Source organism: Salvelinus fontinalis, chromosome 12 (assembly GCF_029448725.1).
Source record: "Salvelinus fontinalis isolate EN_2023a chromosome 12, ASM2944872v1, whole genome shotgun sequence".
Lineage (NCBI taxonomy): Eukaryota > Metazoa > Chordata > Actinopteri > Salmoniformes > Salmonidae > Salvelinus > Salvelinus fontinalis.
In genome coordinates, this window is record NC_074676.1 from 39557733 (window position 1) to 39583606 (window position 25874).

General features: G+C 42.5%; 1 protein-coding gene across 3 annotated transcripts in view; it reads left to right on the plus strand.

Moving 5' to 3' along the window:
- Positions 1–22779, plus strand: part of LOC129867387 (growth hormone-releasing hormone receptor-like) — a 54347-nt gene extending 31568 nt beyond the window's left edge. For all 3 annotated transcript variants that reach the window (XM_055940754.1, XM_055940755.1, XM_055940756.1), the window contains 8 exons: positions 360–492; positions 652–805; positions 1734–1794; positions 5046–5115; positions 7825–7916; positions 10996–11125; positions 15440–15481; positions 21727–22779. In XM_055940754.1, coding sequence (XP_055796729.1) covers positions 360–492; positions 652–805; positions 1734–1794; positions 5046–5115; positions 7825–7916; positions 10996–11125; positions 15440–15481; positions 21727–21828 — 784 coding nt within the window. In that variant the 3' untranslated portion in view covers positions 21829–22779. The remainder of the gene's footprint in view (positions 1–359; positions 493–651; positions 806–1733; positions 1795–5045; positions 5116–7824; positions 7917–10995; positions 11126–15439; positions 15482–21726) is intronic.
- Positions 22780–25874: the final 3095 nt, after the last annotated feature.

The following is a 25874-nucleotide window of genomic DNA, read 5'->3' on the forward strand; positions in this document are numbered from 1 at the left end:
TGACTGTGCTTTGTGTTTGCCCTGAGATCCTTGGTCCTGACTGTGCTTTGTGTTTGCCCTGAGGTCCTTGGTCCTGACTGTGCTTTGTGTTTGCCCTGAGGTCCTTGGTCCTGACTGTGCTTTGTGTTTGCCCTGAGATCCTTGGTCCTGACTGTGCTTTGTGTTTGCCCTGAGATCCTTGGTCCTGACTGTGCTTTGTGTTTGCCCTGAGGTCCTTGGTCCTGACTGTGCTTTGTGTTTGCCCTGAGATCCTTGGTCCTGACTGTGCTTTGTGTTTGCCCTGAGATCCTTGGTCCTGACTGTGCTTTGTGTTTGCCCTGAGATCCTTGGTCCTGACCGTGTTCTGTGGTTCTTTCCAGGAGGCTTCACTGTGCCAGGAACTATATTCACATCCAGCTGTTTGTCACCTTCATGCTAAAGGCGGTGGCTGTGTTCATCAAGGACGCCACACTATTCGCCAGCGACGACACCAACCACTGCACCCTCTCCACCGTAAGTCAACCACTGCACCCTGTAAACCATAAATCAACCACTGCACCCTCCACTTCCCACTTCTCTTACCTCTCTTTCTCAATCTTCCTTCCCATGGCCTCTCTCTCTCTCTGATTGTCTCTCTCAATTCCCTCTTCCCTGTTTTTCCCCTCTCTCCAGGCAGCCTGTAAGGCATCAGTGGCCTTCTGTCACTACTGTGTCATGACTAACTTCTTCTGGCTCCTGGTTGAGGCCCTCTACCTCAACTCACTGCTCCTCTCCTCCTTCCACCACTACCGCCGCTGCCTCTGGGGCTTTGGCCTGCTGGGCTGGGGTAAGCACTTTCCACCTCGCCCCTGTCTGTCTGTCTGTAGTAATTACTTTAGTTAATTTAAGAGACATTTGTTTATGTGGCTTGGGTTCGTGGTGTGTCACTATTCAAATCCTGTTTGATATTCCATTATGCGCTTTTAGAATGAATTCAAATGAACTCAAGGTCAAAAAACTGTGCAAAACATCACTTGCTTACTATTTTTAAATGGCACAAATAACTCTCTAGATAGGAGTAAACTTTAATTATGGAACCAATTAAGTTAAACTTAGTGGCCTGTGGCAATTTTCACTGGTATTTTGGACTGGATTAAGTGTTTAATAATATTTTTTCCCTTATGCTGTCTAGTGTTGCATGCTAATTATAGTTATTAATCATCTGAGATAAAAATACATTTTTTTTGATGAGGTGCCTCCTTGATATGCATATGAATCAAGAGATTGCTAATTAATAGTTCTGCCACCATTTCTCCCGCAATCGGATCATGATGCACATTCTACTGAGATGTGAACAGCGGGTGTTTTCCACTCAGTTAATGAAATGCTTAAATACATTACTTTTACCATTTCAATTCTTGGTCCTTAGACATTCAGGTGTATTTAACTGAAGCAGAACGGGGAGTAGGTTACAGAGAAGTTCTAGTAAAACCTGTCCAGCTACTGGAAGTAGTACTTAGTTCTATGTTCTCCATAATTACTCAGTAAGTGCTACATCTCAGCATATAATTGTTACATCCCACCGACTAGTCCAAAATGTACATCTTATTTTCTATAATTACTATATGTCACTCATGTTCAGCCAAAAAGCACATTCCTTATTCCATCTTCACAAACTTTTACATTTGCCTCCACTCATTCCATTAACATTATGATTTTACATGAACATGTTTCCTTTTCAAGTTGATTCTTGATTCTTTGCCTTCATTTTTTAGGTGTACCCATCATCTTCACAGTCATATGGATTGGGTCCAGGGTGTATTTTGAGGATACTGAGTGAGTATTACTCTGTCATTCTCTCACAGTACTGTATAGTGCATTTGCAAAGTATTCAGACCCCTTCACATTTTTACATTACAACCTTATTCTAAAATGTATACAATTTATTTCTTTTCCTCTAACAACACACAATACCCCACAGACAAAGCAAAAACGGGTTACAAAAAAAATACTAAAATACTTTATCTAAACTCAGCAAAAAAATGTACGGCCCTTTTTCAGGACCCTGTCTTTCAAAGATAATTCGGAAAAATCCAAATAACTTCACAGATCTTCATTGTAAAGGGTTTAAACACTGTTTCCCATGCTTGTTCAATGAACCAACAAACAATTAATGAACATGCACCTGTGGAACGGTCGTTAAGACACTAACAGCTTACAGACGGTAGGCAATTAAGGTCACAGTTATGAAAACATAGGACACTAAAGAGGCCTTTCTACTGACACTGAAAAACACCAGGATCCCTGCTCATCTGCGTGAACATACCTAAGGCATGCTGCAAGGAGACATGAGGACTGCAAATGTGGCCGAAGCAATAAAGTGCAATGTCCGTACTGTGAGATTCCTAAGACAGCGCTACAGGGAAACAGGACAGACAGCTGATCGTCCTAGCATTGGCAGACCACGTGTAACAACACCTGCACAGGATCGGTACATCCGAACATCACACCTGCGGGACAGGTAGAAGATGGCAACAACTGCCCAAGTTACACCAGGAACGCACAATCCCTGAATCAGTGCTCAAACTGTCTGCAATAGGCTGAGAGTGTCACACCCTGGCCGTAGAGAGCGTTTTATGTCTCTATTTTGGTTTGGTCAGGGTGTGATTTGGGTGGGCAGTCTATGTTCTATGTTCTATGATTTTCTATTTCTATGTGTTTGGCCGGGTGTGGTTCTCAATCAGAGGCAGCTGTCTATCGTTGTCTCTGATTGAGAACCATACTTAGGTATCCTTTTCCCACCTGTGTTTTGTGGGTAATTATTTTCCGTGTGTGCACCTCGGTTGCGTCACGGTCTTTGCTGTTTACCTGTTTGTTTTTTGGTTGTTTCGGTTTCACTTTCATTAAAAGATGTGGAACTACATGCACGCTGCGCCTTGGTCGATTTATGACAGGGAGTTTGAGGATAGCGAGTGTGACAGAGAGAGGCTGGACTGAGGGCTTGTAGGCCTGTTGTAAGGCAGGTCCTCACTAGACATCACCGACAAAAACGTCACCTATGGGCACAAACCCACCGTCGCTGGACCAGACAGGACTGGCAAAAAGTGCTCTTCACTAACGAGTTGAGGTTTTGTCTCACCAGGGGTAATAGTCGGATTCGCGTTTATCGTCGAAGGAATATGCGTTACACCAAAGCCTGTACTCTGGAGCGGGATCGATTTGGAGGTGGTGGGTCCGTCATGGTCTGGGGCGGTGTGTCACAGCATCATCGGACTGAGCTTATTTTCATTGCAGGCAATCTCAACGCTGTGCTTAACAGGGGGAAGACATCCTCCTCCCTCATGTGGTACCCTTCCTGCAGGCTCATCCTGACATGACCCTCCAGCATGACAATGCCACCAGCCATACTGCTCGTTCAGTGAGTGATTTCCTGCAAGACAGGAATGTCAGTGTTCTGCTATGGCCAGCGAGGAGCCCGGATCTCAATCCCGTTGAGCATTGGGACCTGGGACGTGTTGAATCGGAGGGAGAGGGCTAGGGCCATTCCCCCCAGAAATGTCCGGGAACTTGCAGGTGCCTTGGTGGAAGAGTGGGGTAACATCTCACAGCAAGAACTGGCAAATCTGGTTCAGTCCATGAGGAGGAGATGCACTGCAGTACTTAATGCAGCTGGTGACCACACCAGATACTGACTGTTACTTTTGATTTATTTTGACCCCCGCCCCTTTGTTCAGGGACACATTATTCACATGTCTGTGGAACTTGTTCAGTTTATGTCTCAGTTGTTGAATCTTGTTACGTTTATACAAATATTTACACATGTTAAGTTTGCTGAAAATAAACACAGTTGACAGTGAGAGGACGTTTCTTGTTTTGCTGAGGTTACATAGGTATTCAGACCCTTTGCTATGAGAACTGAAATTGAGTTCAGGTGCATCCTGTTTCCATTAATCATTCTTGCAATGTTTTTACAACTTAATTGGAGTCAACCTCCAATTAAGAGCTCAGAGACAGGATTATGTCAAGGCACAGATCTGGGGAAGGGTACCAAAGTATTTCTGCAGCATTGAAGGTCCCCAAGAACATAGTGGCCTTCATCATTCTTGAAATGGAAGAAGTTTGGAACCACCAAGACTCTTCCTAGAGCTGGCGGCCCGGGTAAACTGAGCAATCGGGGGAGAAGGGCCTTGGCAGTGACCAAGAACCCGATGGTCACTCTGACAGAGCTCCAGAGTTCCTCTGTGGAGATGGGAAAACCTTGCAGAATGACAACCATCTCTTCAGTACTCCACCAATCAGGCCTTTATGGTAGAGTTGCTAGACGGGAGCCACTCCACAGTAAAAGGCACATGACAGCCCGCTTGGGGCAAAGGTTCACCTTCCAACAGCACAACAACCCTAAGCACACAGCCAAGACAATGCAGGACTGGCTTCGGGACAAGTCTCTGAATGTCCCTGAGTGTCTCAGCCAGAGGCCGGACTTGAACCTGATCTCTGGAGAAACCTGTAAATAGCTGTGCAGCAACGCTCCCTATCTAACCTGACAGAGCTGGAGAGGATCTGCAGAGAAGTATGGTAGAAAGTCTTCAGATACAGTTGTGCCAAGCTTTTAGCGTCATACCCAAGAAGACTCAAGGCTGTAATTGCTAACAAAAGGTGCTTCAACAAAGTACTGAGTAAAGGGTCTGAAAACTTATATAAATGTGAAGTTTATTTTTTATTTGCAAAAATGTCTACATCTGTTTTTGCTTGGTCATTATGGGGTATTGTATTGTGTGTAGATTTATGAGGGGGAAAAAATATATTTAATACATTATAGCCTTATTCTAAAACGTAACAAAATATGGAAAAAGTCAAGGGACCTGAATACTTTCCCGAATGCACTGTATAACTGATAACCCGAATCGGGTCCTGTCCTCAATTGAGGCCATTTTCTTTCCCCTGGAAAATGTGCTACTCGCTATTCTCAGTAGGTATGTACCGTCAGTGTTTACATGGATCTATAATATTCACTGAGAAAGACTCTAGTGACTCTTACTCCCACCAGAGAGTTCTGTCTGACCAATCGTTTGCCTCTCCTCCTATAGATGCTGGGACATCAATGAGGACTCCCCCTATTGGTGGATCGTAAAAGGGCCAATTGTTGTTTCTATCGGGGTGAGTAAATACATTTGCTAACTAGCTAGCTATGCTAAACTTGAACGACTGTTATCCGCAGTTTGCATGTCTCTTAGTTGTCAATCAAATACATTTGTCATTGACCAAATGGACGGGGAGGCAGGTAAGTTCCCATTCAGTTGTCAAAACATGGGTTGGGACAAGCATGCATTGGCAGGTAAGCTGCAGAAGGGCGAGCGGGCTACTATTCCACATCGTTTATCAGTGCAATTTTGACGTTCAACTAGCTGAAAAAGTTTGACAGGGTTTATCTAATGTTACCTCGTTAGATTTGAGCTAATCTCGCTCTGGCAAGCATTGGTTGATTTTGTTGTTGATGTGCATAAGCAACTGAGGGAGAGAGTTTACATTCTCATTGTTGTTTGATTAATAGAACTCTGAAGTTCCCAAATGTAAGAGGCATCCCTTTGTATTTACATATTTGCAGAAATCCATTCAGGTGTATTTTGTGGCTTTTGGCAAATGGGTTCCTAAAGTCACTGTTGCTACCGCCTGTAAACACTCTTCAGTTCAAATTTAATGATGTCAGCCCCCTGTGGCAAATGGCTCATTTGCATATAGGCCTATTGTAGCTCTAATTGGTGCGCTATAGCCAGTCTGTGTAGACATATGTTTTCTTTAGGTTTCATTTACAGTACTGTAGTATTTGTATTTTTTTCACCTTTATTTAACCAGGTAGGCCAGTTGAGAACAAGTTCTCATTTACAACTGCGACCTGGCCAAGATAAAGCAAAGCAGTGCGACAAAAAACAACGACACAGAGTTACACATGGGATAAACAAACGTACAGTCAATAACACAATAGAAAAATATGTATACGGTGTGTGCAAATGAAGTAAGGAGGTAAGGCAATAAATAGGCCAATAGTGGAGCGATCGGTAAGCTGCTCTGACAGCTGACGCTTAAAGTTAGTGAGGGAGATAAGTCTCCAACTTCAGCGATTTTTGCAATTCGTTCCAGTCATTGGCAGCAGAGAACTGGAAGGAAAGGAATTAATTGTCCAAACTTTGGCCGCTTTCCCACTCTATATTGCTATAGAATTTTCACAAAGGCCTTACTATATGTCATTCTCAAACATTCTATGGATTTATGAAAATGCCAATTTTTAAGTGCTCGTTTGCCAGAAATTGTTTAAAAAAAATGTCATTCTTCCTGGGGGTGTATATAGACCAATTTGAATAAGATTTCATGTTGCTAAAACACTGTCAGTTCCACTTTAAACAATAAGGCACACGAGGCAGTGCTATATCTTGAATACTGGAAGGTATTCTGTACTGTGATACAGAACTGGTCATCCATTCTAAACAAAATGGTGGCTACGCAGGCTGGATAACGTTCTTGTCACTTGTTAGCTAATTAGCAAACTTCAGCTAACTCATTCACGTCAAACATTGAACCAGTTTTTTCAAGCATAGGTGTGTGTGACGGCCAATACAGCAAGGCTTGGAACGCTGCTCATCCAATCACTATTCCCTTTATAAACTGGGTGGTTCGAGCCCTGAATGCTGATTGCCGTTGTGCCTAAGAACAACCCTTAGTCGTGGTATATTGGCCATATACCACACCTCCTCGTGCCTTATTGCTTAAATAACTTATGGTACAGTATGTCAGCATGGTAGAATTCAATGGCTATAGTTCATTCTTACATGTTCTATGTTTGAGCTGCTTTTGAAAGCAAAAGTCAAATTGAAAACAGTACTGGCATTGTTGAATTAGATTTTCATAACAACAAGCTAGGACTGATGGTTTCGTTATCTAAACTGGCAAGTCTGTTTGGTTACCAAGGCAACTTCAGCGGAGGTTGAAGACATTTCTTGCTGCAAATGTGTTAAATTACAGCCATGGTATAGAAAGGATAATCAACCTGGGTCTTGATGCTTTCTCTGAAAACTAATGCAACTCTTTGGAAGGTCAGTTCCACCAAAGATTTTTTATAACTAAACCAATAGCCCACAGCCTGTCGTTTCCAATGGGAACACGAGTCATAGTGGGCAGAACAAGCAAGAAGGTGGGCCGAGCCCAAAGGGTAAAGTCTACAAAACTTAGTCCACTCTGTTCATAAGATTATAGATTTGTGAACAGAAAACTGTATTGAGATCAAATGTTTCATTGATGAGAAAATGTGCAGAATGTCGGCCAAAATCCATCTGAATCCATCTTTTCCCACTGCCGGCCAATGGGCTTCCTCTCGCTACCATATTTGGTATTGAGTGGAAACGCTAAGCGGGTGCTTCACATTCATACATCCAGTGAAATATCCTTCTCATTGATCTATGGTTCCACTCAGCTAGCGCGTCGTGGAACACCTTCCATGTCACTCATTATTTTCCACAGAACGCATAGCCTTATCCCTTATGTAACAGGGATCTTTTGATTGTTATTTGCCTACTTTTAAAGAAAGTTAATGCTTTATTCTGATATTTCTCCATTGATTTCTGTCAATTCTAGGCAGGGAAAATTGTCCTGAATCCATACCCAGTACAGATTGGTTTTCAGTTGCCATGGCAATGCAAGTTGCAACTCATAAAAGGATGAATATTGTTTAGTTTACTCTTGAATCCCCTTGGAAAGATTGTGTCCAAGTTTGTCTATAGTTGTACTCATGTTGTGTTACTGTAAAGCACTCAGACACTGGATTTAAAAAAAGGGCTTTATAAAATGATTGATACAATTTTTTTAAATCAACAGGTCAATTTCATCCTCTTTCTGAACATCATCAAAATCCTGATACAGAAACTGAACCCTCGTCTGATCCAGTTCAATAACTCCGACCACTATAGGTGAGTTTTTTTTCTTCCATTGGATGATACAAGAATGGATCGATATGATTGGATAAGAAGTTGGGTATCCTAGTGGGGAGATGATTTGATTGGGCAGTTCCAATGGGAAGTTACTGCCTGGAGAAGACAATTATAGGATACAATCTAGATTATATCTACTGTACCATCTATTATGATGTCTGCAACAGATAAATGGGAGATCTGAGTGAAGTCAACTTTCCTAGTCTCCATTTTGAGGAGAGAGACAAAGTCACCATAATCACTGACTGACAGTATTCTGAGTACCTTATGCAATGCAGAAGTAGGTAATGAAGTTAGTTGCTCAAGCACATTCTGGGGTCACTGAAGTCCAGTCCATTTAGACTACAAAGGGAAGCACAGCCGCGAGCTGCCCAGTGACACGAGCCTGCCAGACGAGCTAAATTACTTCTATGCTCGCTTCAAGGCAAGTATGCAAGCATGCATGAGAGCATCAGCAGTTCCGGACGACTGTGTGATCACGCTCTCTGTAGCCGTTGTGAGTAAGACCTTTAAACAGGTCAACATTCACAAGGCCACAGGGCCAGACGGATTACCAGGACGTGTACTCCGAGCATGCGCTGACCATTTGGCAAGTGTCTTCACTGACATTTTCAACCTCTCCCTGTCCGAGTCTGTAATACCAACATGTTTCAAGCAGACCACCATAGTGTTCTTGGGTACAGGGACAAAGGCAACCTGCCTAAATGACTACCGATCCGTAGCACTCACGTCTGTAGCCATGAAGTGCTTTGAAAAGGCTGGTCATGGCTCACATCAAAACCATTATCCCAGAGACCCTAGACCCACTCCAATTTGCATACCGCCCCAACCGATTCACAGATGATGCAATCTCTATAGCACTCTACACTGCCCTTTCCCACCTGGACAAAAGGAACACCTATGTGAGAATGCTATTCATTGACTACAGCTCAGCGTTCAACACCATAGTACCCTCAAAGCTCCTCACTAAGCTAAGGACCCTGGGACTAAACACCTCCCTCTGCAACTGGATCCTGGACTTCCTGACGGGCCGGCCCCAGGTGGTAAGGGTAGGTAACGACACATCCACCACGCTGATCCTCAACACAGGGGCCCCTCAGGGGTGCGTGCTCAGTCCCCTCCTGTACTCCCTATTCACTCATGATTGCAAGTCCAGGCACGACTCCAACACCATCATCAAGTTTACCGATGACACATCAGTGGCAGGCCTGATCACCGACAACGATGAGAAAGCCTAAAGGGAGGAGGTCAGAGACCTGGTCATGTGGTGCAAGGACAACAACCTCTCCCACAATGTGATCAAGACAAAGGAAATTATTGTGGACTACAGGAAAAGGAGGTCCGAGCACACATCCATTCACATCGACGGGGCTGAAGTGAAGCAGGTTGAGAACTTCAAGTTCCATGGTGTCCACATCACCAACAAACTAACATGGTCCAAGCACACCAAAACAGTCGTGAAGAGGGCATGACAAAACCTATTCCCCCTCAGGAGACTGAAAAGATTTGGCATGGGTCCTCAGATCCTCAAAAAGGTTCTACACCTGCACCATCGAGAGCATCCTAACTGGTTGCATCACTGCCTGGTATGGCAACTGCTCGGCCTCCGACCACAAGGCACTACAGAGGGTAGTGTGTACGGCCCAGTACATCACTGGGGCCAAGCTTCCTGCCATCCAGGACCTCTATACCAGGCAGTGTCAGAGGAAGGCCCTAAAAATTGTCAAAGACACCAGCCACCCTAGTCATAGACTGCTCTCTTTTACCGCACGGCAAGCGGTACCGGAGCGCCATGTCTAGGTCCAAAAGGCTTAACAGCTTCTATCCCAAAGTGTTACCCAGACCCCTCTTTTACGCTGCTGCTGCTCTCTGTTTATCATCTATGCATTGTCACATTATCTCTACCTACATGTACATTACCTCGACTAGCCGGTGCTTTCGCACATTGACTCTGTACTGGTACCCCCTGTATATAGCCTCGCTACTGTTATTTTACTGCTGCTGTTTAATTATTTGTTACTTTGATTTTCTATTTTTCTACTTAAGTAAAATATTGATAACCAACAATGCTGTAAGTTAAGAAAAATGTGTTAAGGGCTTGTAAGTAAGCATTTCACTGTAAGGTCTACACCTGTTGTATTCAGCACGTGACAAATAAGATTTGATTTAGAGGATTACTGAAGGGAACGGTCTACTCAGTGGCTTGGCTGCTGCATAGCGCTGGTTAAATATAGTACATTTCAGCAATTAGAGAGAGAACGTGTACGAATTGTAAAGCACTTTTCATGTACACTGTTGGGTGCTCTGTTACAGTTTTAATGAGCCAAGAGGCTTTCTATACATGCAAAACTGCATCAAACTTTGAACTGGAGTCAATTTACTTAAATGAACTGAAATCAAATTATCAGTTCATTTCCATTCAGTTCATTTCATGTGGATGTCGGTCTGCTACCTTCTGTATTCATAGCTGGATTTCACTTCTAAAACTCACATTGCACCACCTTTAACTTTCCCTCACAGATCTGAGAGCACTGGTTTAATAGGTGAAAACAATGGTGGAAAATATACCTATTACTTACCTATCCAGTCTCTTGATATCCAGGAAGGAGAGTAGTCAAGGGCTGAAGGAAACATGTTTTTGTAATGGAATGCTTCCAATGTGGGCAAGGTCTGATTCACCCACCACCGAGTCACTGCAGTGTGTCTGACCTGGAACCTACACCACTTCACCACTCAAGAGGCTTAGTAGATGAATACCTTAATGGAGGGCAGTGCAGAATAATTGACTAGAGCCTTGAAAGCCCTCATGCATATGTAGGCCCTATTATATTCTCAAAGGTCAGTGAAGTAGACTTTAAAAAAAGACATGAATACCTATAATATGATACCAGTATTTTCACACTCGTAAATTGCTTTGAAATCCATTCTTGTACACAATCTCATATACTCCAACATTTCACTACACCCGCTAAATTTGTGTATGCGACCAATACATTTGATAAACATGAACACCCCAGAGCTTATTACTCAAACGTATTCTCTCTTCCCTCTCTGCTAGACGGCTGACTAAGTCAACCCTGCTCCTCATCCCCCTCTTCGGGACCCCCTACATGGTGTTTAACTTCCTACCTGACTACTTCAATGTTAGCGTGCGCCTCTGGATCGAGCTCTGCATGGGGTCCTTTCAGGTACTCTGATCCACACACACCAGGATTTCCGATGGAAAATGTGGCTCCGAACCCTTGACCGGAAGCATTTACATTTACCGGTCATTTAAGAAATGTACCGGATCCATATTGGTTGGGCAACCTGATAAGGGCATCCACTCACTGTGCTCAAAATTCCAGAAGTCACATTTACTTTATGGAAATTCATCTTAACACAAAATATAACGCCGTGCGGCATTCTAACCGAATTCCGATGAGCAATTTGAAGACGTTAGAATAAATAGGTGGAGCATTTATAAAGATAGGGAAGCTAAAAGTTCCCTAAATAGCTTACTCTTCTATACAGAAATAAATATAATCATTCAAAATAGGCTACTACCACCAGAAAGCATGATTTGGCCACAGAGGATCATTGGTTTATTTATTTTTTTAAACTGCTGATTGTTTTGGATCGCATAGCCTACAGTCGGAAGGGCATGCAATTTGGCCAGAGCGCTCAGCAAATACCAAATAGAAAAACAGTTTCGAAAGCGAAATGGCTATTGCTGTAAATATAAGAATGAAGACACTCCAATCGGTCTTTTAATGAGCAAAATTCGCAACTTAATTGAGCGAAAAGTAGCCTCTTATTGGCACCAGCGGAGAACATCGGCTATGCCCCCCTCGGTGAGTGAAGCCTGTCTAGTTGCCTATGCGAGTTTCAATTTACCATTTGAAAAAAAAAAAATATATATATATAATATATATAAAAATATATATATATATTTTTACACACCAATGCTTTTAGAATTGTTGTGCACCGATTTAGCTTAATAAAGCACGTTTCACTCCAGCAGCAACAAACACCTGTTTGATGAGCTGTAGTGGAGACTCGCTACAGCGACTGCTATTTCCATCAATGAATAGGCTAAAATGCATTATTTCGCAATGGAATTTTTTCCCTCTTCTCCTGGACAATAGACCGCTGCCAATTTAATTAATCTGCTTTTATTTTTAATAGATTAAAAGCCAGCCGTTACCGGCTAAAGGAAACACTGACAGTCTTATGAAGTGGATATGTTGCCTCAATGTGTTGTGGCATGTACATCAAATGTAATGAATATTTATATAAATCTAATTTACATAAATTATTCCTGGGATGGATAGCATTTTACAGCCTGTAAAACAAAGTCATCAGAATATTAAAAAAGAGCAGTTACTTACATGAACAATTCTCAAGTTAAGTAAAGCCTGATAATCATAGCATACTAGTTTGTCATTTGTCCTTTTACATAACTTATAAAAAATCTGATCAAATCAAAATTGGATAACATCCCCAAAAATGTTTAAGCTATCACTTGCTCTGCCCAATCATGCCCTCTAGAATGCTCCTCTCCCTCTGTAAGATCAAGTGCTTGATAGAGGGAGATTTGGCCGGCCTGAGTGTTACCAGGCAGAGGTTTCAAATGGTTTCCGGGCCAATCCATCAATTACCTACTGTATTAATAATTCTTCATTCACTTCTCTAACAGTCAGAAACAGCCCGGGCTAGTGGACCAGACAGCTCCGTAAAAACACTTTGTCAATATTTTATCCGAGCTCACATGAGGACAGGGTCTGATCACCTCCAAAACAATGGTCATGTGGTTTGGTAAGAAGAATGCCTCTTTCCCCACCAGTGCGATTACTACTTCTGAGGGTTTAGAGCTTGAGGTATGAGTTGACGGAGGGGAGCCTTGTGAGTTTCTTGAGGGGAGCGACTCAGGACATTTTGAAGTCAGAGGGGAAGCAGCCAGTGGTCAGGGATTCCAGACATGGTCTGGAGGAGGGTATGGGGTCGAGCGGGCAAGTTGTCGGTTGGCCAGATCTCACTAGTCGCAGGATTTCGTCTGGAGAGAGGGGAGAAAGAGGTCAAGGCGTATGGTAGTTCTGTTTGAGTGGGACTATTGGACTCAATAGGCTGAGTGAATGAGGAGTGGATGTTGTCAACCTTCTTTTCAAAGTGGTTGACAAAGTCGTCAGTAGAGAGGGAGGGGGTGGAGGATTAAGGAGGGAGGAGAAGGTGGAAAAGAGTTTCATAGGGTTGGAGGCAGAAGCCTGCAACCTCCGGAAGTTTAGTTTTCCTCCATTTTTCGGTCATCTGCCCGCAGCCGTGTTCAGTAAGCTTGCAATGAGTCACTCAGCCACGAAGCATGAAGGGTCCGAGCCGGCTGGGAGGAAAGGAGACGAATCATAGGATGCGGAAAGGAAGGAGAGTAGGGCCGAAGAGGCAGAATCAGGAGACAGGAAGGAAAATTATTTATCAGAAGGGAGAGATGATAGGATAGAAGAGGAGAGAGTAGTGGGAGAGAACGAAGGTGGTGCCCGTCTGGGTGGTGCCCGTCTGGGTGGTGCCCGTCTGGGTGGTGCCCGTCTGGGTGGTGCCCGTCTGGGTGGTGCCCGTCTGGGTAAGGGCTGAGTGTTTAGGGTTGGAGGAGAGGGAGACAAAGGAAACAAAGTAGTGATCAGAGACCTGGAGGGGGGTTGCCTTGAGATTAGTAGGCAAACATCCTCTAGTAAAGATGAGGTCAAGCGTAGTACCTGCCTTGTGAGTTGGAGGGGATTGGGAAAGGGTGAGGTCAAGGGGCAATGAGGGGAAAGAGAAGGCAGAAGTCAGGAGGTTGAAGTTGCAAAGTAAGAAGTGTGGTGAGCCATTGTCAGGAAATTTGCTTAAAGGTGTCAAGCTCATTGAGGAAATCGCCAAGGGCACCTTGTGGGTGATAGATGACGACAATGTTAAGCTTGAGTGGACAAATGACAGCGACGGCATGGAATTCACATGAGATGGCGGTGAGCAGGCGACAACATAAAATCTCCAGTTAAGAGAAATGAATAGCCCTGTGCCATCACTGTGACGCCCAGATGCTCTTGGACTATGAGAGAAAACGTAGTCAGAGAGCAGCAGTGTTCTCTGGGACGATCCATGTCTCCATCAGGGCCAAACAAGTAAAGGGAGTGAAGGGCAGCATAGGGTGAGATTAACTATGTTCTTGACCGCAGATTGGCAGTTCCAAATGCTGCCAGAGACCTTGAATTCCACATGGGTTGTGTGCACAGGGTACACTAAGAGTTGCAGCCAAGGGGTGGGAACGTTTGTAAAGCCTACAGGGAGAGGAGCGAACAGGTATAGAAAACACACACACACACACTTGCCAAAGCTACAAAAGAGCAAAATGAGAATCTGTAAATAACTTGGTAAGATACTCAAATGAGATATTGGTGGGTAGCCTTCCTCTCTTTCCTTCATTATAACTCTGCAGAACCGTCTTTGTTTCGGCGACGGTCTTAGTTTTGCCGACGAGACTGACACGACCGCCATTTACAGCTGCTGCTGAGAAACCAGGGGAGACTGAAGAACTAACACTAATTGCTAATTGCCAAGCACAGGTGGAGAGCACACCTCCCTGTACTAATTGCTGATTGCCTAGGAGAGGAGAAACCCCAATAAAGCCACTGATTACCAAAACAAGTCACAAATTGCCCTGCCCGTTGATTCTGGTGAATGTGTCAACAATCCTCTGCAAGTTATGAGCAGTAGACAGTTCACACACCAAGTAGGCAACTGGGGAGACATACAGCACTTATGTATGTAAGAAGATGGCCCTAGATAGCAACAAGACAGTACTAGACAACAGTTAAAGACAAAAATTATACTTATCAAATATAGAAAAATAAACCGTTAGGCAACTATGAGAAACTATCATAAATGAGCTCTAATACAGGCTTTGTTCATGGGAAGAGTGAGAAACAGGAAGAAAGTATCATAAATGAGCTCTAATACAGGCTGTGTTCATGGGAAGAGTGAGAAACAGGAATAAACTATCATAAATGAGCTCTAATACAGGCTGTGTTCATGGGAAGAGTGAGAAACAGGAATAAACTATCATAAATGAGCTCTAATACAGGCTGTGTTCATGGGAAGAGTGAGAAACAGCTGAGAACTGATTCATGCCACGTCTTTAGGTTCTAAAGGTGACAGGAAAAGCAGGAGAGTTTAGACAGTGCTTGCGTCCCAAATGGCATCCTATGTGCCCTACTTTTGACCAGATCTCTAGTGCACTATGTAGGGAATACAACCAGTCTCATCAACTAGTTCAACACTAGCATAGCTTACAGATAGCTCATTAACAAGCACGATACATATTTGCGGTCGTTCAGCTGTTGACGCTATGGCTGAATCTGTGCAGCAATATATCATATACCTTTTATGGCTTTATGTGCAATTATACTTGCCAAAATTATACTTCACAATTATACTTCTGGGTACTTAAAATCTATAAATATTGAGTTATTGATTATATATCCTCTGTCTTGTAGGGGCTGATAGTAGCGATCCTCTACTGCTTTCTCAATCAAGAGGTGAGTAGCCTTCACTAACGTTCCAACAATAATAAACACCAACCATTCTGCTTTCGAAATGTTGCTTTGATATAAATCAGAAGCTAATAATGTAATATAAGCCATTGAGCAGATGCCTGTATCCAAAGCAACGTACACAACAATGTTTTAGGTGTTAACATGGGTTACCATTGATCCCGGGGTTATTAACATGGGTTATCATGGATCCCAGGGTTATTAACATGGGTTACCATGGATCTCGGGGTTATTAACATGGGTTATCATGGATATATGGGTTATTAACATGGGTTATCATGGATCTTGGGGTTATTAACATGGGTTATCATGGATCCCGGGGTTATTAACATGGGTTACCATTGATCCCGGGGTTATTAACATGGGTTACCATTGATCCCGGGGTTATTAACATGGGTTATCATGGATCCCGGGGTTATTAACATGGGTTACCATTGATCCCGGGGATATTAACATGGGCTACCATGGATCCCGGGGATATTAATTTGGGTTATCGTGGATATATGGGTTATTAACATGGGTTATCATGGATCTATGGGTTATTAACATGGGCTACCATTGATCCCGGGGTTATTAACATGGGCTATCATGGATCTCAGGGTTATTAACATGGGTTATCATGGATATATGGGTTATTAACATGGGTTACCATTGATCTCAGGGTTATTAACATGGGTTATCATGGATATATGGGTTATTAACATGGGTTACCATTGATCCCGGGGTTATTAACATGGGTTATCGTGGATCCCGGGGTTATTAACATGGGTTACCATTGATCCCGGGGTTATTAACATGGGCTACCATGGATCTCAGGGTTATTAACATGGGTTATCATGGATCCCGGAGTTATTAACATGGGTTATCATGGATCCCGGGGTTATTAACATGGGTTACCATGGATCCCAGGGTTGTTAACATGGGTTACCATTGATCCCGGGGTTATTAACATGGGTTATCATGGATCCCGAGGTTATTAACATGGGCTACCATGGATCCCAGGGTTATTAACATGGGTTATCATGGATCCCGGGGTTATTAACATGGGTTATCATGGATCCCGGGGTTATTAACATGGGCTACCATGGATCCCGGGGTTATTAACATGGGTTATCATGGATCCCGGGGTTATTAACATGGGTTATCATGGATATATGGGTTATTAACATGGGTTACCATTGATCCCGGGGTTATTAACATGGGCTACCATGGATCCCAGGGTTGTTAACATGGGTTACCATTGATCCCGGGGTTATTAACATGGGTTATCATGGATCCCGAGGTTATTAACATGGGCTACCATGGATCCCAGGGTTATTAACATGGGTTATCATGGATCCCGGGGTTATTAACATGGGTTACCATTGATCCCGGGGTTATTAACATGGGTTACCATTGATCCCGGGGTTATTAACATGGGTTACCATTGATCCCGGGGTTATTAACATGGGTTATCGTGGATCTCAGGGTTATTAACATGGGTTACCATTGATCCCGGGGTTATTAACATGGGTTACCATTGATCCCGGGGTTATTAACATGGGTTATCATGGATCCCGGGGTTATTAACATGGGTTATCATGGATCCCAGGGTTATTAACATGGGTTATCATGGATCCCGAGGTTATTAACATGGGCTACCATGGATCCCAGGGTTATTAACATGGGTTATCATGGATCCCGGGGTTATTAACATGGGTTACCATGGATCCCGGGGATATTAACATGGGTTTTCATGGATCCCGGGGTTGTCTCTGGAACACTCTTCACATTTCCTGAAAAAATCGAATGACAAGACCTGCCAAATAAATACAACATCCCCAATGTCGCACCAATGCAATTCCACAAAAATATACAACATTGCTCCAGGGTCACAGTCAATAATGGTTGATCCCTGGCCGTGAACCCACTCTCCGAGGGAGTCTCAGGGGGAGTGGGATATGGAAAAAACACATTTCCAATTCACACATAATACATGCACATGTGTGAAATAGGACAAATGTTAGCACCCACCCACTTGCTGCACATATGAGAGCTTCGGTAGAGAATGTGTGATCAACAAACGGTATGACAGTAGAGATGATCCCTGTTAAGATACCTTGATATTTAAACAATTTCCACTCTTCACCCCCCCCCACCCCCCCGTTATTCATGAGCTGATCTGCCATCTGTATAATCATCAACTTGATTTTGCCAAACATAGGAAATATTCTGTTATTCATTAAAGGAGGTTTCTAGCAAGCTTAGCAACGTTGGTTTGACTGCCATTACAAATGTTGTATGATTGGAAAATGCTATACTCTGGGTGTGCTCTGTGTCGAAATGCGCTGAATTAATTGAGAAACATGATAACGCTATGAATTTATGAAACGTCTGTTTTGCAATTCACAACAATGTCATTGGTGATCAAATATATTTAGTAATGAATGATAGTTACTCTATAAGTTTAATTTGCTCTGAAATCTTTACATAGAGGCGCAGCCAAGCCGACAAAGTGGCGCAGCACCACTCTTATTTGGGGAGAACCCAGTGACCACATCTTGGTTTTAAACGGTGTAGATGGGGCACATCCGTTTTTTGCGGTATTTCCCGAGACTCTAGAGATAAATTTGAATTATTCCCGGTATTGAAACTTGGTAGATGTTCGGGAAAATATTAATCCCTGCTGAGTTTACATCGAGTGCTTAGAAATGAGTTAATTTGGCCCCAGCTGTGTTTTTTGCAGATTTGCACCACTTAATGACTAGCTTGTGTAATTCAGCAATGAAACTCAATGCTGCTGTATATAGAAACACACAATAGTCAATAAGTGATCAATTTTTTTCAATGGATTTCATTCATTAGTTTGTTAATTCGTTAATTTATTCATCCATCCAATCATTTTCAACAACACTGAAACTGGCTGTCGTGATCTGAAGTCTCTCCTACAATGTCTGTGGTGATGTAATCTGAGGTCTTTGTGTGTGTGCATTTAGATCCTATTAAATTACTAGAGGGGCTATGTCATAAAGTTCCATGATGGGGAGAAAATGACAGCCATCTTGGTCAAGGAGATTTCCAAACCAGTCTAATTGGATTGATGAAGAATGCAAAAATCTAAGAAATAAATTGAGAAACCTGTCCAACCAAAAACATAGAGACCCGGAAAACCTGAGTCTACGCCTTCACTATGGTGAATCACTAAAACAATACAGAAATACACTAAGGAAAAAGAAGGAACAGCATGTCAGAAATCAGCTCAATGTAATTGAAGAATCCATAGACTCTAACCAATTCTGGGAAAATTGGAAAACACTAAACAAACAACAACACGAAGAATTATCTATCCAAAATGGAGATGTATGGGTAAACCACTTCTCCAATCTTTTTGGCTCTATAACAAAGAATAAAGAGCAAAAACATATACATGATCAAATACAAATACTAGAATCAACTATTAAAAACTACCAGAACCCACTGGATTCTCCAATTACCTTGAATGAGTTATAGGACAAAATAAAAACCCTCCAACCCAAAAAGGCCTGTGGTGTTGATGGTATCCTTAATGAAATGATCAAATATACAGACAACAAATTCCAATTGGCTATACTAAAACTCTTTAACATCGTCCTTAGCTCTGGCATCTTCCCCAATATTTGGAACCAAGGACTGATCACCCCAATCCACAAAAGTGGAGACAAATTTGACCCCAATAACTACCGTGGAATATGCGTCAACAGTAACCTTGGTAAAATACTCTGCATTATCATTAACAGCAGACTCGTACATTTCCTCAATGAACACAATGTACTGAGCAAATGTCAAATTGGCTTTTTACCAAATTACCGTACAACAGACCATGTATTCACCCTACACACCCTAATTGACAACCAAACAAACCAAAACAAAGGCAAAGTCTTCTCATGCTTTGTTGATTTCAAAAAAGCCTTCGCCTCAATTTGGCATGAGGGTCTGCTATACAAATTGATGGAAAGTGGTGTTGGGGGTAAAACATACGACATTATAAAATCCATGTACACAAACAACAAGTGTGCGGTTAAAATTGGCAAAAAACACACACATTTCTTCACACAGGGTCGTGGGGTGAGACAGGGATGCAGCTTAAGCCCCACCCTCTTCAACATATATATCAACGAATTGGCGCGGGCACTAGAACAGTCTGCAGCACCCGGTCTCACCCTACTAGAATCCGAAGTCAAATGTCTACTGTTTGCTGATGATCTGGTGCTTCTGTCACCAACCAAGGAGGGCCTACAGCAGCACCTAGATCTTCTGCACAGATTCTGTCAGACCTGGGCCCTGACAGTAAATCTCAGTAAGACCAAAATAATGGTGTTCCAAAAAAGGTCCAGTCGCCAGGACCACAAATTCCATCTAGACACCGTCGCCCTAGAGCACACAAAAAACTATACATACCTCGGCCTAAACATCAGCACCACAGGTAACTTCCACAAAGCTGTGAACGATCTGAGAGACAAGGCAAGAAGGGCATTCTATGCCATCAAAAGGAACATAAATTTCAACATACCAATTAGGATCTGGCTAAAAATACTTGAATCAGTCATAGAGCCCATTGCCCTTTATGGTTGTGAGGTCTGGGGTCCGCTCACCAACCAAGATTTCACAAAATGGGGAAAACACCAAATTGAGACTCTGCATGCAGAATTCTGCAAAAATATCCTCCGTGTATAACGCAGAACACCAAATAATGCATGCAGAGCAGAATTAGGCCGATACCCACTAATTATCAAAATCCAGAAAAGAGCCGTTAAATTCTACAACCACCTAAAAGGAAGCGATTCCCAAACCTTCCATAACAAAGCCATCACCTACAGAGAGATGAACCTGGAGAAGAGTCCCCTAAGCAAGCTGGTCCTAGGGCTCTGTTCACAAACACACCCCACAAAGCCCCAGGACAACAGCACAATTAGACCCAACCAAATCATGAGAAAACAAAAAGATAATTACTTGACACATTGGAAAGAATTAACAAAAAAACAGAGCAAACTAGAATGCTATTTGGCCCTAAACAGAGAGTACACAGTGGCAGAATACCTGACCACTGTGACTGACCCAAACTTAAGGAAAGCTTTGACTATGTACAGAGCATAGCCTTGCTATTGAGAAAGGCCGCCGTAGGCAGACATGGCTCTCAAGAGAAGACAGGCTATGTGCACACTGCCCACAAAATGAGGTGGAAACCGAGCTGCACTTCCTAACCTCCTGCCCAATGTATGACCATATTAGAGACACATATTTCCCTCAGATCACACAGATCCACAAAGAATTCGAAAACAAATACAATTTTGATAAACTCCCATATCTACTGGGAGAAATTCCACAGTGTGCCATCACAGCAGCAAGATTTGTGACCTGTTGCCACAAGAAAAGGGCAACCAGTGAAAAACAAACACCATTGTAAATACAACCCATATTTATGCTTACTTATTTTAACTTGTGTGCTTTAACCATTTGTACATTGTTACAACACTGTATATATTTAATATGACACTCGTAATGTCTTTATTGTTTTGAAACTTCTGTATGTGTAATGTTTACTGTTAATTCGTTTTGTTTGTTTCACTTTTGTGTATTGTCTACCTCATTTGCTTTGGCAATGTTAACACATGTTTCCCATGCCAATAAAGCCCCTTGAATTGAATTGAATTGAATTGAATGGCAGTAGAGGCATAGGTGAGGCATTTGATATATCAGAAATTGTGTACTGTAATTATAATCAAGCTGTCATATAATTATATATACAGTATATATGGATTTTATACACTTTCTGTATAAATAGCTTCTAAAATACATGTAAACAGACCATAAATGTTTTAGATACTGTTTTCTTGGAAATCTGTGAGTGGTGTTATATGATACAATATCAGTACTTGTTGCATTTACAACTGGTCTGTCCTATCATCAACTGTTTTGAGCCAGTGTATAGCTGTGGATTGACTTTGAATGGAATGTTGGCATATTGGCAGTTGATTTGAAAAATGTATGGAATCATTCCTCTAAAACTGTCTGGCTAGCTAGCTGATACAGATACAGTGCAGATAAATTCTTCACATTCATCGTTTTGCACAAGTATCTTATCACAGTACTGGCAAATCATGGTTGACCAACTCCTGACTAAAATGGCTGCCCTTTATCCCATCATAAGAAGGTTCTCGTCCATTCTAGTATTCTAATTCCTAATTCTATGGGTGTGTATCTGTTTGTATCAGGTCCAAAAGGAAATCCATATGAGGTGGCTGAGGTGGCAGGATAACAGCTACGGAGTGGTTCTGCCCGGTGCCAAGGGAAGTCAGATGGACACACATTTCTAGTGCCACACTCTTCATCCTCCTCCTCCTTTCTCCAACCTCTATATGTGTGTCTTTCGGCAGGGTTGGAATAAACCAGAAGTTCCCATTGGACAACGGTCCTATTCTTCTTCTAATTCCTGTGGCCTCCACACATTGCTTATATATTTTTAGAAGGAGAGGGTGCTGTACATTGTGTCCCTAAAGCATACAATGTCCTCTCTTCTCATCATCACAATCTCATTGCTAAAGGGACCACCACTGGGTTCATCCATTGTGTCCAGCTTAAGATGAACTGTTGCAGCACTGTGAAATGCCCTTCCTCGTCCTCTTCCTCCTCCTCCTCTTTCTTCTCTTCAGTATCATCTATGGTTAAGTTACAGAGAAGCCTGTCTCTGAGGTACTATACCATCCATCAAGGATTGTATCCCAATTGGTAATGGGACAGCAAATATAGTGTTGATGTTTTTTTTTAACAAAACAAAGTTCAAAAATAATTTATACTGGAAAATAGAGGGTTTTATGTATCAAATGTGTCCCTGTTTTCATGTTTTATGGGAATATTGTTTTATATGTTTGTAGCTTTCTCTCCGTGTTTCAGTGCCTCTGTGTGTGTTTTGCTCTCTCTCTTTCTCTGTGTGTGTTTTGCTCTCTCTCTTTCTCTGTGTGTGTTTTGCTCTCTCTCTTTCTCTGTGTGTGTTTTGCTCTCTCTTTCTCTGTGTGTGTTTTGCTCTCTCTCTTTCTCTGTGTGTGTTTTGCTCTCTCTCTTTCTCTGTGTGTGTGTGCGCATGTGTGTGTATGCATCCATGTCCTATTATCCAATGCTTTAGATTCTGAATACAGTATTAGGTCCCCTGGTGGCCCTTTCATTAGGCTTCTTGTGGCTATTGATGGGTAACGTGCAATGTATACAGGAGTACTGTGTGTCGATGACAATTCTTCCCTGGAGGATATTAAAGTTCATCCTATCCTTTCCTATTGGTCGTAAGCATGAGAAATACACACATGTATGGGCTACAGTACATCACCGCAGGATAATTCCTTAGCCTCTAAAGTGCCAAGAAATATGAAAAAATAGGACCAATTCTGTTTGAATAAAGCTGTGGGCTGAATGTTCTGTTTGAATAAAGCTGTGTGCTTTAACGTGATGTATAATACGACAGAATTGAAAATACTCAGAAATATATGGTGTTTCCTGAGATACAGCTACATTTATACTCGAACAGGTTACTACTGCAAAGAGATGGCATCTGCTAAGAGTATCAATCTCTCGCTGCCCTCAAGTGGTGATTCGTGTTGCAGGACAATTTAGGCAACTTTTTCACAACCTATTTAGAGTCATGGCACAACCTATTTAGAGTCATGGCACAACCTATTTAGAGTCATGGCACAACCTATTTAGAGTCATGGCACAACCTATTTAGAGTCATGGCACAACCTATTTAGAGTCATGGCACAACCTATTTAGAGTCATGGCACAACCTATTTAGAGTCATGGCACAACCTATTTAGAGTCATGGCAACCAGGAGGGTTGCTGGCATGAACATCCCAGGTGCCGCCTACTGCTCTGGTGCCCTTGAGCAAGGCACTTAACCCCTAACATGCTTCTGGGTGCTGCTCTGAGGCTGACCCCGTAGGACTACTGGGTATTGTGACAGCAAAATCATTTGTATCCTATATCTGTTCATTTCAACCCCCTGACAAAAAAAGGAGAACCCTGACAAAATGTCATGCAGGAGTTTGAGCTTCTGTGAAGGAATTGTGCAGGTGGTTTTTTTATATTCCTGCAGGACAAGGTAGGTACCTTTCTGCAGGTCAAGGCTAATTCCTGAAGTAAACTCTGCAGAGGCAGATCCTGCAGTATTGATTTATTCCTGCAAGACACATCAAATTGTATTTGTCACATGTGCCGAATACAACAGGTGTAGACCTTACAGTGAAATGCTTACTTACAAGCCCTTAACCAACAATGCAGTTGTTTAAGAAAATACCCCCCAAAAAAGTAAGAGATAAGAATAACAAATAATGAAAGAGCAGCAGTAAATAACAATAGCGGGGGCTATACACAGGGGGTACCGGTACAGAGTCAATGTGCAGGGGCACCTGTGTTGAGGTAATATGTACATGTCGGTAGAGTTATTAAAGTGACTAGATAATAATAGAGAGTAGCAGCAGCGTAGAAGAGAGGGGGGGGGGGGGGGGGGATGCAAATAGTCTGGGTAGCCATTTGATTAGCTGTTCAGGAGTCTTATGGCTTGGAGGTAGAAGCTGTTTAGAAGCCTCTTGGACCTAGACTTGGCGCTCCGGTACTGCTTGCCGTGCGGTAGCAGAGAGAACCGGTAGCAGAGAGAACCGCACCCTGATCTCTTTCCGTAAAATCTCTGTTTCCCTCTCCAGCGAATGACGGGGATGAGGGCCTGTTCGGGTGTTTGGAGTATATCCTTCCTGTCCGACTCATTAAAGAAAAACTATTTGTCCAATTCGAGGTGAGTAATCGCTGTTCTGATGTCCAGAAGCTCTTTTCAGGTAGAAGAGATGGTAGCAGAAACATTATGTATAAAAGAAGTTACGAATAACGCAAAAAAAATAAAAATAATAATAGCATGGTTGGTTACTAGCCAGTAAAACAGCAGCCACCCCCTGCGGTGCCATCACAACAACAATTCACATTTCTGCAGAAATAGGTCAAATTAAGCCGTAATAAGCAAATTCCTGCAGGAGGAATTTATGCATCTATGCTATGCTTTATAATGCTTTAAAATCATTAGTTTATCTGGTGCCTCTCTCGTTCAACTGACTCACTGACTAGGCAGCGGCTCCCTCTGTGGGCTGTAACAAGCACAACACCCCTTGACACAGATTATCCATTATATTTACCAGATACTCTAGCCAACCCAGTATCACATATTGTGAAATAGACACAAATTGCTCATTGGAAATTCATGACAGGCACACAAAATGTAAAAAAACTTTGTGTGCAGTACACAATGTTATATACATTGAATTTCAATCTCACAGATAAAGAAAGTAGGTTAATTAAGACAGAAACAATGAGTGAGGTTGGTCAGGTGTATAATGCCACTAGACAACTTTACTGATTAACTGAGTGATTAATTGGGACACATCTCAAATTATTAACAGGCAAATCATAACTGCATAGCTTTTGCAGAAACTATTTTCACAAATGTTTTAATTTATAACAGTTTGTGTGTATTGTTTTGATTGCATTGTGTTGATATAAACAAATCATACAACTAACCGTACGTCACAGCGTACATGTAGAGCTAGCTAGAGCACATATGATTTAGTCTTCAATAAATTACTTCATACAACTGCATACACAAAATTATTTTTCATGTTTCTAGTGGTTGTGGTAACTGTGGTGGTGCAAAATCAGATTTCACCTCCCCCAACTAGTTGCAGCCATGCAGTCCCTGGCAACACTGGCACACTGCCCAAAAGCTTCCTGAGCTCATGATGAAGTTGCTGCTCGTGCTGCTCCATTACTAGTGCGCAGGCAATATAGTCCCAGCAACACCTCTATCACACCTACAGGTCTTGAGCAAAATGGTAATCATCTGGATATGTGCGCACCAAAAGTTCAACATTCACCTTCTGCTACCATTTTTTTCAAGTCCTCTATGCATACAGTTTGAGGCATACATTTGATAAAGCCAACGTTTGCACCACACCGAACGCACTGCAATTGCCTCTGCAACACAATGCTACAAGGCAAACACAGCATTCCATACTTCTGGTGTACCAAAATGCAATGACACTATCGGTAACTAGCAAGATGGCAGCTACCACAAAACGATGTATGTAAACTTACGTTGAAAACAACTGTCGGCCATCTTGGATGCTGTCTCCAGTTCTTTATACCTCAGTGATCTATACTTGTGTATCAATTTTGCTGCCAGCAGGTCAAACCACAGAGTTTGACCTCACAAGAACACTTGCGAAGCAGACCAGACCAGGGTTTGAGAAGTCAATTGGCTTGTTCAACGTTGCAACCAACAGTGCAGGCCACTGTCGACTGACCTACAAAGAGCATTGCATCATAAATAAC